This window comes from Trematomus bernacchii, unplaced genomic scaffold (assembly GCF_902827165.1).
Source record: "Trematomus bernacchii unplaced genomic scaffold, fTreBer1.1, whole genome shotgun sequence".
NCBI classification, from domain to species: domain Eukaryota; kingdom Metazoa; phylum Chordata; class Actinopteri; order Perciformes; family Nototheniidae; genus Trematomus; species Trematomus bernacchii.
This window is the reverse complement of record NW_022987739.1, coordinates 31,144,689-31,157,188: the sequence shown is the minus strand read 5'-3', so window position 1 is coordinate 31,157,188 and position 12,500 is coordinate 31,144,689. Positions and strand designations below refer to the sequence as shown.

General features: G+C 41.6%; 1 protein-coding gene across 5 annotated transcripts in view; it reads left to right on the top strand.

Moving 5' to 3' along the window:
- The window catches only part of dgkh (diacylglycerol kinase, eta), an 86,556-nt gene that overhangs the window by 58,774 nt on the left and 15,282 nt on the right, over positions 1–12,500 (top strand). For all 5 annotated transcript variants that reach the window (XM_034147742.1, XM_034147736.1, XM_034147737.1 and 2 more), the window contains 12 exons: positions 1–29; positions 706–797; positions 1,423–1,522; positions 2,925–3,228; positions 4,830–4,961; positions 8,039–8,173; positions 8,745–8,859; positions 9,016–9,126; positions 9,761–9,857; positions 10,403–10,510; positions 12,247–12,360; positions 12,454–12,500. The exon at positions 1–29 is cut by the window's left edge and continues 193 nt beyond it; the exon at positions 12,454–12,500 is cut by the window's right edge and continues 88 nt beyond it. In XM_034147742.1, the coding sequence (XP_034003633.1) occupies positions 1–29; positions 706–797; positions 1,423–1,522; positions 2,925–3,228; positions 4,830–4,961; positions 8,039–8,173; positions 8,745–8,859; positions 9,016–9,126; positions 9,761–9,857; positions 10,403–10,510; positions 12,247–12,360; positions 12,454–12,500 (1,384 nt within the window). The remainder of the gene's footprint in view (positions 30–705; positions 798–1,422; positions 1,523–2,924; positions 3,229–4,829; positions 4,962–8,038; positions 8,174–8,744; positions 8,860–9,015; positions 9,127–9,760; positions 9,858–10,402; positions 10,511–12,246; positions 12,361–12,453) is intronic.

The window sequence follows — 12,500 nt, the reverse complement described above, 5'->3', positions numbered from 1 at the left end:
CCACGCCTGAAGGACCCGACAACTGCCAGGTACACACACACACACACACACACACACACACACACACACACACACACACACACACACACACACACACACACACACACACACACACACATACCATGTATACATGACTTCAGGGGACATTACATTGACTTACATGCATTTCCTGGAGACTTATCCTAACCTTAACCATAACCAACACATGCCTAACCCTAACCTTACCCTAACCTTAACCAAGTCTTCACCCTGAAATTAATGATTCCCCTTATGGGGACCTCCATTTTGTCCCCATAAGGGAGGCGAGTCCCCACACGTGACTGTGTAAACAGATTTAGGTCCCCACAAGGATAGTAATGCTAGGCCACACACACACACACACACACACACACACACACACACACACACACACACACACACACACACACACACACACACAGACACTGCCAGGTACACACCAGAACTGACACATATACACAAACATCAACACACACATTGAGGAGGAGGAGGAGGAGGAGGAGGAGGAAATACTGCCTGACATTTTCAATCAAACTTCAACTGACTTTAGGCTCAAAACTGGACCCAGGAATAGAAACATCCTGCAGTAAAGTTGAATGAAAGCTGTGAGGTCTGATGAGAGGAACGTGCTCTAATGCTCACTACAAGATAAAGAAGTATATTCTAATGTGTGTGTTTTCTCTCCAGTTTCACATCTCAGCCTACGAGGACTCAGTAGCTGCTCACCTCACGAAGATCCTCAACTCTGAGCAGAACTCTGTGGTCATCTCCTCCGCCAAGTAAGGGTTCTTAGCTTGTTAGCATGATGCCAAACCAAGTACGGGTTCTTAGCTTGTTAGCATGATGCCAAACCAAGTACGGGTTCTTAGCTTGTTAGCATGATGCCAAACCAAGTACGGGTTCTTAGCTTGTTAGCATGATGCCAAACCAAGTACGGGTTCTTAGCTTGTTAGCATGATGCCAAACCAAGTAAGGGTTCTTAGCTTGTTAGCATGATGCCAAACCAAGTACGGGTTCTTAGCTTGTTAGCATGATGCCAAACCAAGTACGGGTTCTTAGCTTGTTAGCATGATGCCAAACCAAGTAAGGGTTCTTAGCTTGTTAGCATGATGCCAAACCAAGTAAGGGTTCTTAGCTTGTTAGCATGATGCCAAACCAAGTAAGGGTTCTTAGCTTGTTAGCATGATGCCAAACCAAGTAAGGGTTCTTAGCTTGTTAGCATGATGCCAAACCAAGTAAGGGTTCTTAGCTTGTTAGCATGATGCCAAACCAAGTAAGGGTTCTTAGCAAATCTGCAGATCATCAGTCTGGTTTCTACAATGTTCATCAGAGCTCTGATTTCTTTCTCCTTCCTGTTGTCCCTCGTGTTATTGATCACACTGATGTGTCCTTCCTGCTCCTCAGGATCCTGTGTGAAACAGTGAAGGATTTTGTTGCCAAAGTGGGGAAAGGCTACGAGAAAACGACAGAGAACACGGAGGAGTGCGACACCATGTCTCTCAAAGTAAGACTCAAACACACTTTATAACATCCTTCACTGAGAGGCTCTATTTATATTCAATTGAGTATGTAATATTCCATTCCTTACATACTTAATGTATATATAATATCCTGCTTTATATTTTGTTACTGTAAATTTGTATTACTACTTTTCTAATGCTATTTTATTTCTATTTGAGATGTTTAGTCTTTTAATTTCTCTAATGTACAATGCCTTGTGTTTTGATGCTGCTGCAACGCAGACATCTCCCAAATTGTGATCAATAAAGTACTTTTTATCTTATCTTCAGAGGTGGGAAGTAGTGGAGTACAAATACTTTGTTACTGTACTTAAGTACATTGTTCTGGTATCAGTACTTTACTCCACTACTTATTTTTCTGACGACGTTTACTTTGACTTCTTACATTTTGAACACAAATACCTGTACTTTCTACTTCTTACATTTTGAACACAAATACCTGTACTTTCTACTTCTTACATTTTGAACACAAATACCTGTACTTTCTACTTCTTACATGTTGAACACAAACACCTGTACTTTCTACTTCTTACATGTTGAACACAAATACCTGTACTTTCTACTTCTTACATGTTGAACACAAATACCTGTACTTTCTACTTCTTACATGTAGAACACAAATACCTGTACTTTCTACTTCTTACATGTTGAACACAAATACCTGTACTTTCTACTTCTTACATGTTGAACCCAAATACCTGTACTTTCTACTTCTTACATGTTGAACACAAATACCTGTACTTTCTACTTCTTACATGTTGAACACAAATACCTGTACTTTCTACTTCTTACATGTTGAACACAAATACCTGTACTTTCTACTTCTTACATGTTGAACACAAATACCTGTACTTTCTACTTCTTACATGTTGAACACAAATACCTGTACTTTCTACTTCTTACATGTTGAACCCAAATACCTGTACTTTCTACTTCTCACATTTCCCAAACAGGCTGGTTCCTTTAGTTTGAATGTGTGTTTGGTGGCGTGATCATTATTATTTAGAGTCATTGCGTGCCTATTGATTTGAACACGATCCGTGTATCCATCATTTCCTGGTCTTCTCTAAAGAAGAGGGACCAATGAAAACGTTGTCATGTTGCCGTTGTTCAGCATGGAAACATTCATTAGCTAACAATGACATTATTGTTCTATTAATAAAAAGGGAGGTCAGGTACTCTTTAAAACAGCTGCTAGTTATGGGTACTTTTTACTGAAGTACATTTCAAAGCCCTCTTTACTTTGACTTGAGTAAAGAAGTTTAGTCAGTACTTCTACTTTCACCAGAGTATTTTGAAACACGAGTATCTGTACTTCTACTTGAGTAAAGGACGTGTGTACTCTCTGCTGATCTTATCTATGTGAACCCTCTGTTTGCTCCTCAGTGTGCCATCCTGAACGAGAAGCTGGACTCCCTCCTGCAGACCCTGAACACAGAGAGCCAGATCTCCTCCCTCCCTCACGCCACTCCCCCCATCGTAGAGGAGGAGCAGGAGGAAGAGGAGGAGGAAGAGGAGGAGGCGAGTGAGGAGAGCCTGACGGAGCTGAAGGAGAAGCTGGAGGAGGTGGAGACGGAGAAGGGGAGACGCTCCGCTCCTCATCAGCTGTTCAAGAGCCGCGAGCAGATGATGCTGAGGGCCAACAGCCTGAAGAAAGCTGTGAGGAGGATCATCGAGCAGGCCGAGAAAGGTACTTATACAAATATGAATACACTATAGACCAGTATAGAGACTTAGTATAATTAATATAAATACATTTGGGTACACTATATGAAAGGTAAAACCCACCTGGAGACATTTTACACACCTTTTCTGATCCAGGAAATGCTTGAGGAGCATGTTTTGGTGAGGAAAAGGGCGGAAGTTAGCTCTTATAATAGTCAAGGTAATCTGCATAACAATTTTACAATTATTCTGTTGGGTAAAATAGCTCAATCAATAAATGATATTTATTTGGGTTATCCAAAAAACAAATATTGTGGGTCATTACCTTTTGGAAAAATAATTGCCACAAAACATTGCAAAGTAGCAAAAAGAACTGCATGAAATTCAACTAAAGGTCAGCTCTTGTGAAGAGTGGGACTATTTGAAATATTTAATATATGTTTAATATTTAAAGTGGACCTATCATGCTATATTTGAATAATATAGTGTAGGACCATACCTATATAAGGCATATTTATACTTTTCTTTTTTCAAAATACCAAACAGATCATGCATTTTAGCCATGCCTCATTTTGCTCAATTTGACATTTTTTAGCTCTGGATTTGCAAGGGCAGATTCTGTGAGAACAGCACCACCTACAGGCCTGGCATATGTACTACAGCGTCTCCAGCGCTTTCAAACGGCAATGGCCGTGGCTGTCTCCTCCTGATTGGTGGAGTTGGCCCAATAGCCGTAGCGCCACCGTCCTGACGTCAGGACAGTGTTCAAATCTGGATCAGTTTTTATCAGATCCGTTGCAGCCCCTTTTTTAGAGATTTGGGTATGGAGGAAAATAGAGAGGGTTGTGTTTTCTGACACTTGGTGAGTTCCCTGGAACACCGGGGACACATATTCATGTATACAAGATGTACAAAAGTGCATTTTGCATGATAGGTCCCCTTTAAATTGTCATGTTTGTGTTATTTTTTTGGGGGTTTTATCAGAACTTTCAACTGAGTTCTGAAGGAAAACTATTCGTTTAGTTTTGTGTCTTGATTGGTTCTGTACATTCTTCTTTGTTTGTCCCTTAGGTTGTTTTATCATGTCACATGCATTTTTTCCCTTTTATCGTAATTACAAAATTACTAAAAAATGTTATCCTCGTAAAGGATGTTGCTTTTCTCTCCAGTTGTTTTTTGATTGTCAATTTTGCATTTCATTTTGTGAGGTTGTATGTTCATGTTATCAGAATACTTTATTTTGTGACAGTTGCTCCATTTTTAAATAAAATAAATTAAGGATATTTACAAACATAAGAATTTAAAGTTGAAAAAATCAAATAGAATAATAACATAAGAAGTTAAAATGTGCATGTTGAAATATAATTTTTGATAAAAAAAGGAGGCGTGTGGCGCAGTGGGTTAGTGCGTTGGTGTTCGGATCAGGGGAGCATAGGTTCAAACCCCACTGCAGTCAGCATGTCGTTGTGTCCCTGAAGACACTTCACCCCAAAGTGCTCCTGTGGGGATTGCCCACAGTATTGAGTATGTAAGTCGCTTTGGATAAAAGCGTCTAACAAGTGACATGTCATGTAATGTAATTTAAAAAAAGGATGTAGCTTGAATGCGTGGTCTCTTTGTGTGCAGTGGTGGACGAGCAGAACGCCCACTCTGAGGACTCGGAGCTTCCGTCTCCTCTGGAGTTCAGGAAGCTCAGCGAGGACGAGAACAGAGAGAGCGAGAAGGACGAGGACACCAAGGAGCTGGAGGCCGTCACATGTGAGTTTATATGTTCATATATATTATCTCCTGCAGACCTGGCACCTTCATGCATTTCCATCCAGGGACACTTCCATGTTTCATCTCCTGTGTGTGTGTATGACTTGGCAGCTTTGTATGTGCGCGATAGTGGGAGTAAATGTCAGTGGTGGAATGTAACTAAGTACATTAACTCAATAGAATAGGGAGGGATGAAACCCCTCTTTAATGAGCACACACAGTGACATGTGTTCTCTGCTTTTAACCCATCCTAGTACCAGGAGTCTAGTACTAGGAGCAGTGGGCAGCTATTGCACAGCGCCCGGGGAGCAATGGGAGTGAGGGGGGAAGGGTGATGTCCGGTGCCTTGCTCAAGGACACCACGGCAGGGCCCAGGAGGTAACTGGGACCTCTCCAAGTAGCAGTCCACACTCCATATTTAGGTCTGTTGGGGGACTTGAACCGGCGACCCTACGGCTCACAGTCCAAGCCCCTACTGACTGAGCCACTGCCCCAAGTGATGTACTTCTGCATTTGGTACTTGTGCGTTAAATACTTAAAGGTGGGGTAGGTCATTTTGGAGAAACCGGCTCGAGTGCGCTAGAATTTGAAAATACACAGCCGGAAGAAATCTGCTACTTCCTTACAGAGCCCCTCCTCCAACACACACGAACGCGCACATGACCAATGAGGGCACGAGATAAGTTTGTGCACAGATGGAAGGCTGACAGGCAGGTAGGCCATCCAGTTATTTTAGCCGGGCCGGCAAAAATGATTGGTCGTGCTTTTTACAGTATTACGGCTTCCACAGATGAACATTTTTGTATGGATTTTTTGTCAAAGCACTTCAGATATTAATTGCTGTCGGGATGTTAAGAGCATTCCATGGAATATAACAAAAAGTGTATCTTGAGCCGGTTTCTCAAACTTACCTACCCCACCTTTAAGTACATTTTGCCATTTATACTTAGTTTGACTTAAAGAGGCCCCTATTATGCCGTGCAAATGCTCTGCAAAGGCTAAAATCCCTGTGTTCCCTCCAGAGGGAGTTTCTCTCCCACACACTCCCCCCCTGCCTGAAACGCCTCCATTGGACTCCTCTCTTTACTTCCAGAACATAGTGACGTCACTGAGTCTCATGTTTCTATTGGCTAGCGCTCCAACACATTGTACATGATAGGCTAAGGTGCGGGACATCTCTAAGCGGTCTAACCGGTCTAACCTATACAACACTACAGGAAAGGGAAAACACCAGTGTGTGTGTGTGTGTGTGTGTGTGTGTGTGTGTGTGTGTGTGTGTGTGTGTGTGTGTGTGTGTGTGTGTGTGTGTGTGTGTGTGTGTGTGTGTGTGTGTGTGTGTGTGTGTGTGTGTGTGTGTGTGTGTGGGCCACAGGATGTGTTATTGTCTTAGGGGCAGCAGTGCTTCCTGTTTATCGTGGGGCTGCTTCCTTCCTTCCTTCCACACATTTTCCAGCCGTTGGAAGAGAAGGAGGTATCAGTCCGCCTCTCTCTGCCTCCTCACTCCTTCCTGAACTAGACACAAATCGAAAAACCCTCAGAGGATGTGAACAGGACGGGTTGTTAAATCCATCCCTCAGTGAATGTCAGAGTCTGGGTGTATGTCAAATCAAATCAAATCAGGTTTTATTTATAGAGCACATTTTAAAACGATTTTTGGTCGAGCCAAAGTGCTGTACATGCAAATAATAAATAACACATTACTACAATCGCAAAACAGAAGACAATAAATTACAACAGCAAATATAAAAATCAAACACAGGGAAATGTCAGGAGTCGTGCTCCGCTCTGACTAGAAGGCCAGAGAGAAGAAGTGAGTCTTTAGTGAGGATTTAAAAACCCCTAGGGTCTGGGCCGACCTCACATGGAGGGGCAGAGTGTTCCAGAGCCTCGGGCCAGCTGCTGCGAAGGCTCGGTGCCCTCGGGTTTTGAGCCTGGTCTTGGGCACTACCAGCAACAGCTGGTCAGCAGACCTTAAAGCTCTGGCTGGGGTGTAGCGCTGGAGGAGTTCAGCTATATAGGCCGGAGCCAGCCCATTTAGTGCTTTGAAAACAAATAAAAGGAGTTTAAAATCAATTCTGAACTGAATTGGAAGCCAGTGATATGTGTTACCTTCACGTGGTGTCAACATGAGCAGTGTTGCTATGCAGCAGTGTGCAGAAGCTGTCATTGTGCATCCACAAAACAGCTGAAAACTACAAAAGCAAAGCGACATCATGACGTTAACTCAGACTTTTTTGGACAACAGCCAACCAGAATATATTTTAAACCCTGTGTAATTTACATGTTGCCACTTTAACTTGCATACTAAATGTAGTGTATGCTGAAGCTACTTACCACACCAATTCTTTTACAATAATTCGATTATATTTTTAATCCATTTCATCCATCTATTAACTGTCAATTTCATTCTATAGATTATTGTCCATTACTGCCAAAGTTGGCTTTTACTCTGAAAGTGTTTCTTTGTTATCACAGCTTTACCTACTCATAACATCTGAGGTGTGTTTAATTATGCCCCCTGCTGGGATAAGGTGGTATCTCATTAAAAAGTGATGCCATTGTGTGTCCATAAAGAAAGAGGAATGTGAAGCATCGATGTTAAATGTTAGAAAAATATCACTGGTCCCCGGCTTGAGCTTCAATCTCAGGATCCATGTATTTGTGATCCTCTCCAGAATGGAAGTAGTCATCACATACAGAGCATCAACTAGTTCCTGAACAGTGTCCTTCACATGCTGATATCCAAGAGAGGGAGTTACACAGTCACAAGATGGAGGAATAGAAAGCAGTATTCAATGTTTACTTCAGATTAGCTCCACGTCAGAAATGATCATGCTTGTCATATGTCTATCTCCATAGAGGCTGAATCATCATGTTAATCACATAGCTATCATCTGCCTCAAACAGTCCTGATGCTCTTCTAGGTAATCATACATCCTGTCATGTACACAGCTATAGTTGGGATACCTTTGTTATCATGTGGACTCATGTATCAGTATTTTCCCAACATTAAACATTTGAAGTGGAGAAAGGTCCTGATGTTGAAGTGTTTCTGTCTCCTCTGTGTGTCTCTGCAGCTGCTAAGAGTCCCTGTTCTCCAGAGGAGAGGAAGGTGAGTCGCAGCACTCAGGCGTACGGCTCCTTCACCATCACCCCCTTCACCACCAGCAAGGAGAACCTCCCGGTGCTCAACACACGCATCATCTGCCCCGGTAACACACTCATGTTTCTATTTATTTCATAAGAAGTACCTTATTGTTCCCAATTTGGGAAATGTTTGCGTTGCAGCATCATTGTACATTAGAGAAATTAAAAGAAATAAACAATTCAAAATGTAAACATCTCAAATACAAATAAAATAGCAATTGGAAATTGGATTGCCAATATCAATGTACATACCTTGTCTCTCCACTTAAAACTACCAACATTTAAATAAGAGAAGCCGATCCACACTCCCTCCACGTACACTTAGCAACACTTTGTTCAGATATACCTATATGTTAGTTTCCTTCTCCACTTGGACATTTCTACTCGGTGTCATGTGACTGATGTCTCTCTGTGTGTGTGTGTGTGTGTGTGTGTGTGTGTGTGTGTGTGTGTGTGTGTGTGTGTGTGTATGTGTGTGTGTGTGTCTGTGTGTGTGTGTGTGTGTGTGTGTGTGTGTGTGTGTGTGTGTGTGTGTGTGTCTCTGTGTGTGTGTGTGTGTGTGTGTGTGTGTGTGTGTGTGTTGTGTGTGTGTGTGTGTGTGTGTGTGTGTGTGTGTGTGTGTGTGTGCGCGTGCAGGTTTGCGGGCGGGTCTGGCTGCCTCCATCGCCGGCAGCTCCATCATTAGCAAGATGCTGCTCGCTAACATCGACCCGTTCGGAGCGACGCCCTTCATCGACGACCTCGACTCCCTGTAAGAGAAGAACCTCTCCACGTGTCTCACACAGTCTTTGTTTGATTGAAAATCTGTACCCGTATCTCTCTGTTTCTCTATCTGTGTGTCCTTGCTAGCTTGCTTCATTTATGTGTGAGCTTCAACGTATTGTCTGCTTGTGTTTCTTTATCACAGAGAGGGCTACATGGAGAAGTGTGTGATGAACAACTACTTCGGTATCGGCCTGGATGCTAAGATCTCTCTGGAGTTCAACAACAAGCGAGAGGAGCATCCAGAGAAATGCAGGTGAGACACATTTCTGATCCTCCCAGCCATCAAGCAACAGATATTATACTTGGCATGGTGTCCAAAATATGCTTATTCATCCCAATATTGTATATCTAATGATCAGTAAAGCTAATATTATGTTCTGAATGTGAAGAAATATAATCCCTGCAGGATATAATCCACTATTAATCCTTTCAATTTGGACAATGTTGGATTATTGCAGATATTTTCCATCTAGTTTTAGCCGATCCTCATACATATTTACGGACATAATATCATATCTACTGTTACCATGATTTGCAGATGCACACAAAAAATACTATTCTATTTTTTAAATGTGCACATTTACTCGTCGAAATTAGAAAAAACGACTTGCAGCGTAGGTTATGTGTAAAATATTATTTTATTTGTATTTATCTAACATGCTAATATTCCATGTAAGAGTCTTTATCTGTGGACTCCAAAAACCTGCCAATATCAATGTGCATTCCTACAAACAATTCATATTCGTACTAGTTTATAATTGCACTACTTCCATCTGTTGTTCCGTCTGGTGTCAAACGAGCATTCTTTTCCAGGCACTGAGAGAATCTTGAAGGTCTTTTAAGTTCAGTTAACATGCTAATCTCACCCTCTGCTCCATTCCTCTCAGGAGTCGCACTAAGAACATGATGTGGTACGGTGTTCTGGGAACTAAGGAACTTCTGCAGAGAACCTACAAGAACCTGGAGCAGAAGGTCCAGCTGGAGGTGAGGGAGAACACTTTAACTGAAATCAATCAGTATCAATACCTGTCGTTAATGCCCATTGTAACTTATAGAAATATGGTTATGTTTACTCAGATATACGTTTAGTTTGCAGCTCATTGCTTCTGCTGTACAGAGATGCAAGAAGTACTCAGATCTTGTTCTTGAGTAAAAGTAGAAGCACTCAGATCTTGTACTTGAGTAAAAGTAGAAGTACCAGAGTGTAGGAATACTCTGTTACAGTAAAAGTCCTGCATTCAAAATGTTCCTCAAGTAAAAGTAGAAAAGTATTCTCATCAAAATATAGTGAAAGTACCAAAAGTAGAAGTGGAATTGGAATCAAATATATTATTACAAAAATTAAGATATTGTGTACACTCAAAAGTGTACTTAAGTTACAGTACTTGAGTAAATGTACTTAGTTACTTCCCATCTCTGCTGCTGTACAACTGAAGGTATCAAAAATATATTTACTGTTGATGAAACCTGCAGACATCCTACCTGTTTCTTCTCTTACGCCATCTTTGTTTCTCCTGTTTCTCCTCCAGTGTGACGGTCAGTACATCCCCCTCCCCAGCCTGCAGGGCATCGCAGTTTTAAACATTCCCAGCTACGCAGGAGGGACCAACTTCTGGGGCGGCACCAAGGAGGACGACGTGAGTACACACACACGCACACACACACACACACACACACACACACACACACACACACACACACACACACACACACACACACACACACACACACACACACCCCTCAGTGAGCCCTGCAGAGGTTACCCTTGGACGTAAAGTATGTGCATTTGCTGTTATCTAACTGTTAGGAGAGGAGGAAACAGGCGGAGGACATTCAGTTAAACTTAGCATGCAGACACACTAATATATATTATAATGTGTATTAATAATCAAATAGATGTACCTGTTTTGTGTTCAAATTGTTCACGGTGACTGTGTAGATGCAGTACTGATGGTTTTTTCTGTCGTGGTTTCCATCTAGTGTCCTGGCCCTCACATGACAACACATCTGATCGTGTTGTTTGATCCTCATCTATTCTCAGGGGAATGTTTCCTATCCATTTTTGCTGAGCTTCTGTCTATGAAGATGCTGACTCGTCATTGCTTTGACCTTTTCTCTGTAGCAGAGATCAATATCAGAGCTGTGTGGAGCGTCTCCTTTCAGAAACACTTTATGGACATAGAAGAAGGGCAGTAATATAGGCTATCAAATCCTCCCTGTCACAATTACATTAAAGGATGCGCCTGGGGATATTTTATAGTTCTTATATTTTCAGCGAGTGTGTCGTCATTCATCCTGCTTTTTCCTGTGGAATGACAGCTCCATATTTTAATATTTTCTACTAACCAATATCGTCAATTTAAGCAATTTCAATATTTTATTTCTATTAATTCTACAAGTCTGTGTTTGTTATCGACATTAGACATTAATTGAAATACATGGAGGTAGAGGTGCAATGATTATTCTACTAATTGATGTGTCAATCAACAATATTGTAATTGCTTAAAGGGGACCTATCATGCAAAATGCACTTTTGTACGTCTTGTCTACATGAATATGTGTCCCCGGTGTTCCAGGGAACTCACCAAGTGTCAGAAAACACAACCCTCTCTATTTTCCTCCATACCCAAATCTCTAAAAAAGGGGCTGCAACGGATCTGATAAAAACTGATCCAGATTTGAACACTGTCCTGACGTCAGGACGGTGGCGCTACGGCTATTGGGCCAACTCCACCAATCAGGAGGAGACAGCCACGGCCATTGCCGTTCGAAAGCACTGGAGACGCTGTAGTACATATGCCAGGCCTGTAGGTGGTGCTGTTCTCACAGAATCAGCCCTTGCTAAAACAGAGCTAGAAATTGTCAAATTGAGCAAAATGAGGCATGGCTAAAATGCATGCTGTGTTTGGTATTTTGAAAAAAAAAAAGTATAAATATGCCTTATATACATGGTCCTACACTATATTATTCAAATATAGCATAATAGGTCCACTTTAAATTGGAAGAAATTGTCTTTTCAGCCCCAAATATGTTGATTTCTGGCTTTTTCCTGTTTAATATTACACTATGTAAATATATATGTGTGATGGTCTGACCAATCAAGACATCACCTTGGACTTTGAGAAACAATCCATAAAAAATTAACTAAAATAGTTACTTGCCGCCTTAAGTAGAACATATCAAATATTTAAAATACTAGTTTTTGAAGCCCACTTAGCTCACGGTTTTTTAAATGTTACATGGGTTTAAATATCATATAGCAAAACACCAGCCTGCGTTTCAAGAGAGGTTCAAATGATTGGTTGTAAAGTAAACAATGAATAGATGCATCACGGTACAATCAGTTTCTTAATGTCTTCGTTGTGTCCTGCAGATCTTCTGTGCCCCCTCTTTTGATGATAAGATCCTGGAGGTGGTGGCTGTGTTTGGGAGCATGCAGATGGCCGTGTCCCGAGTCATCAAGCTGCAGCACCACCGCATCGCACAGGTCAGAACACACACTAATCAATAACACAGGAGAAAATACTGATAAGTTTAAGAATATGCACATCTAACTGAAGCGTTTGTGTTTCTGGATCAGTGTCGAACAGTGAAGATCACCATCCTGGGAGATGAGGGCGTTCCCAT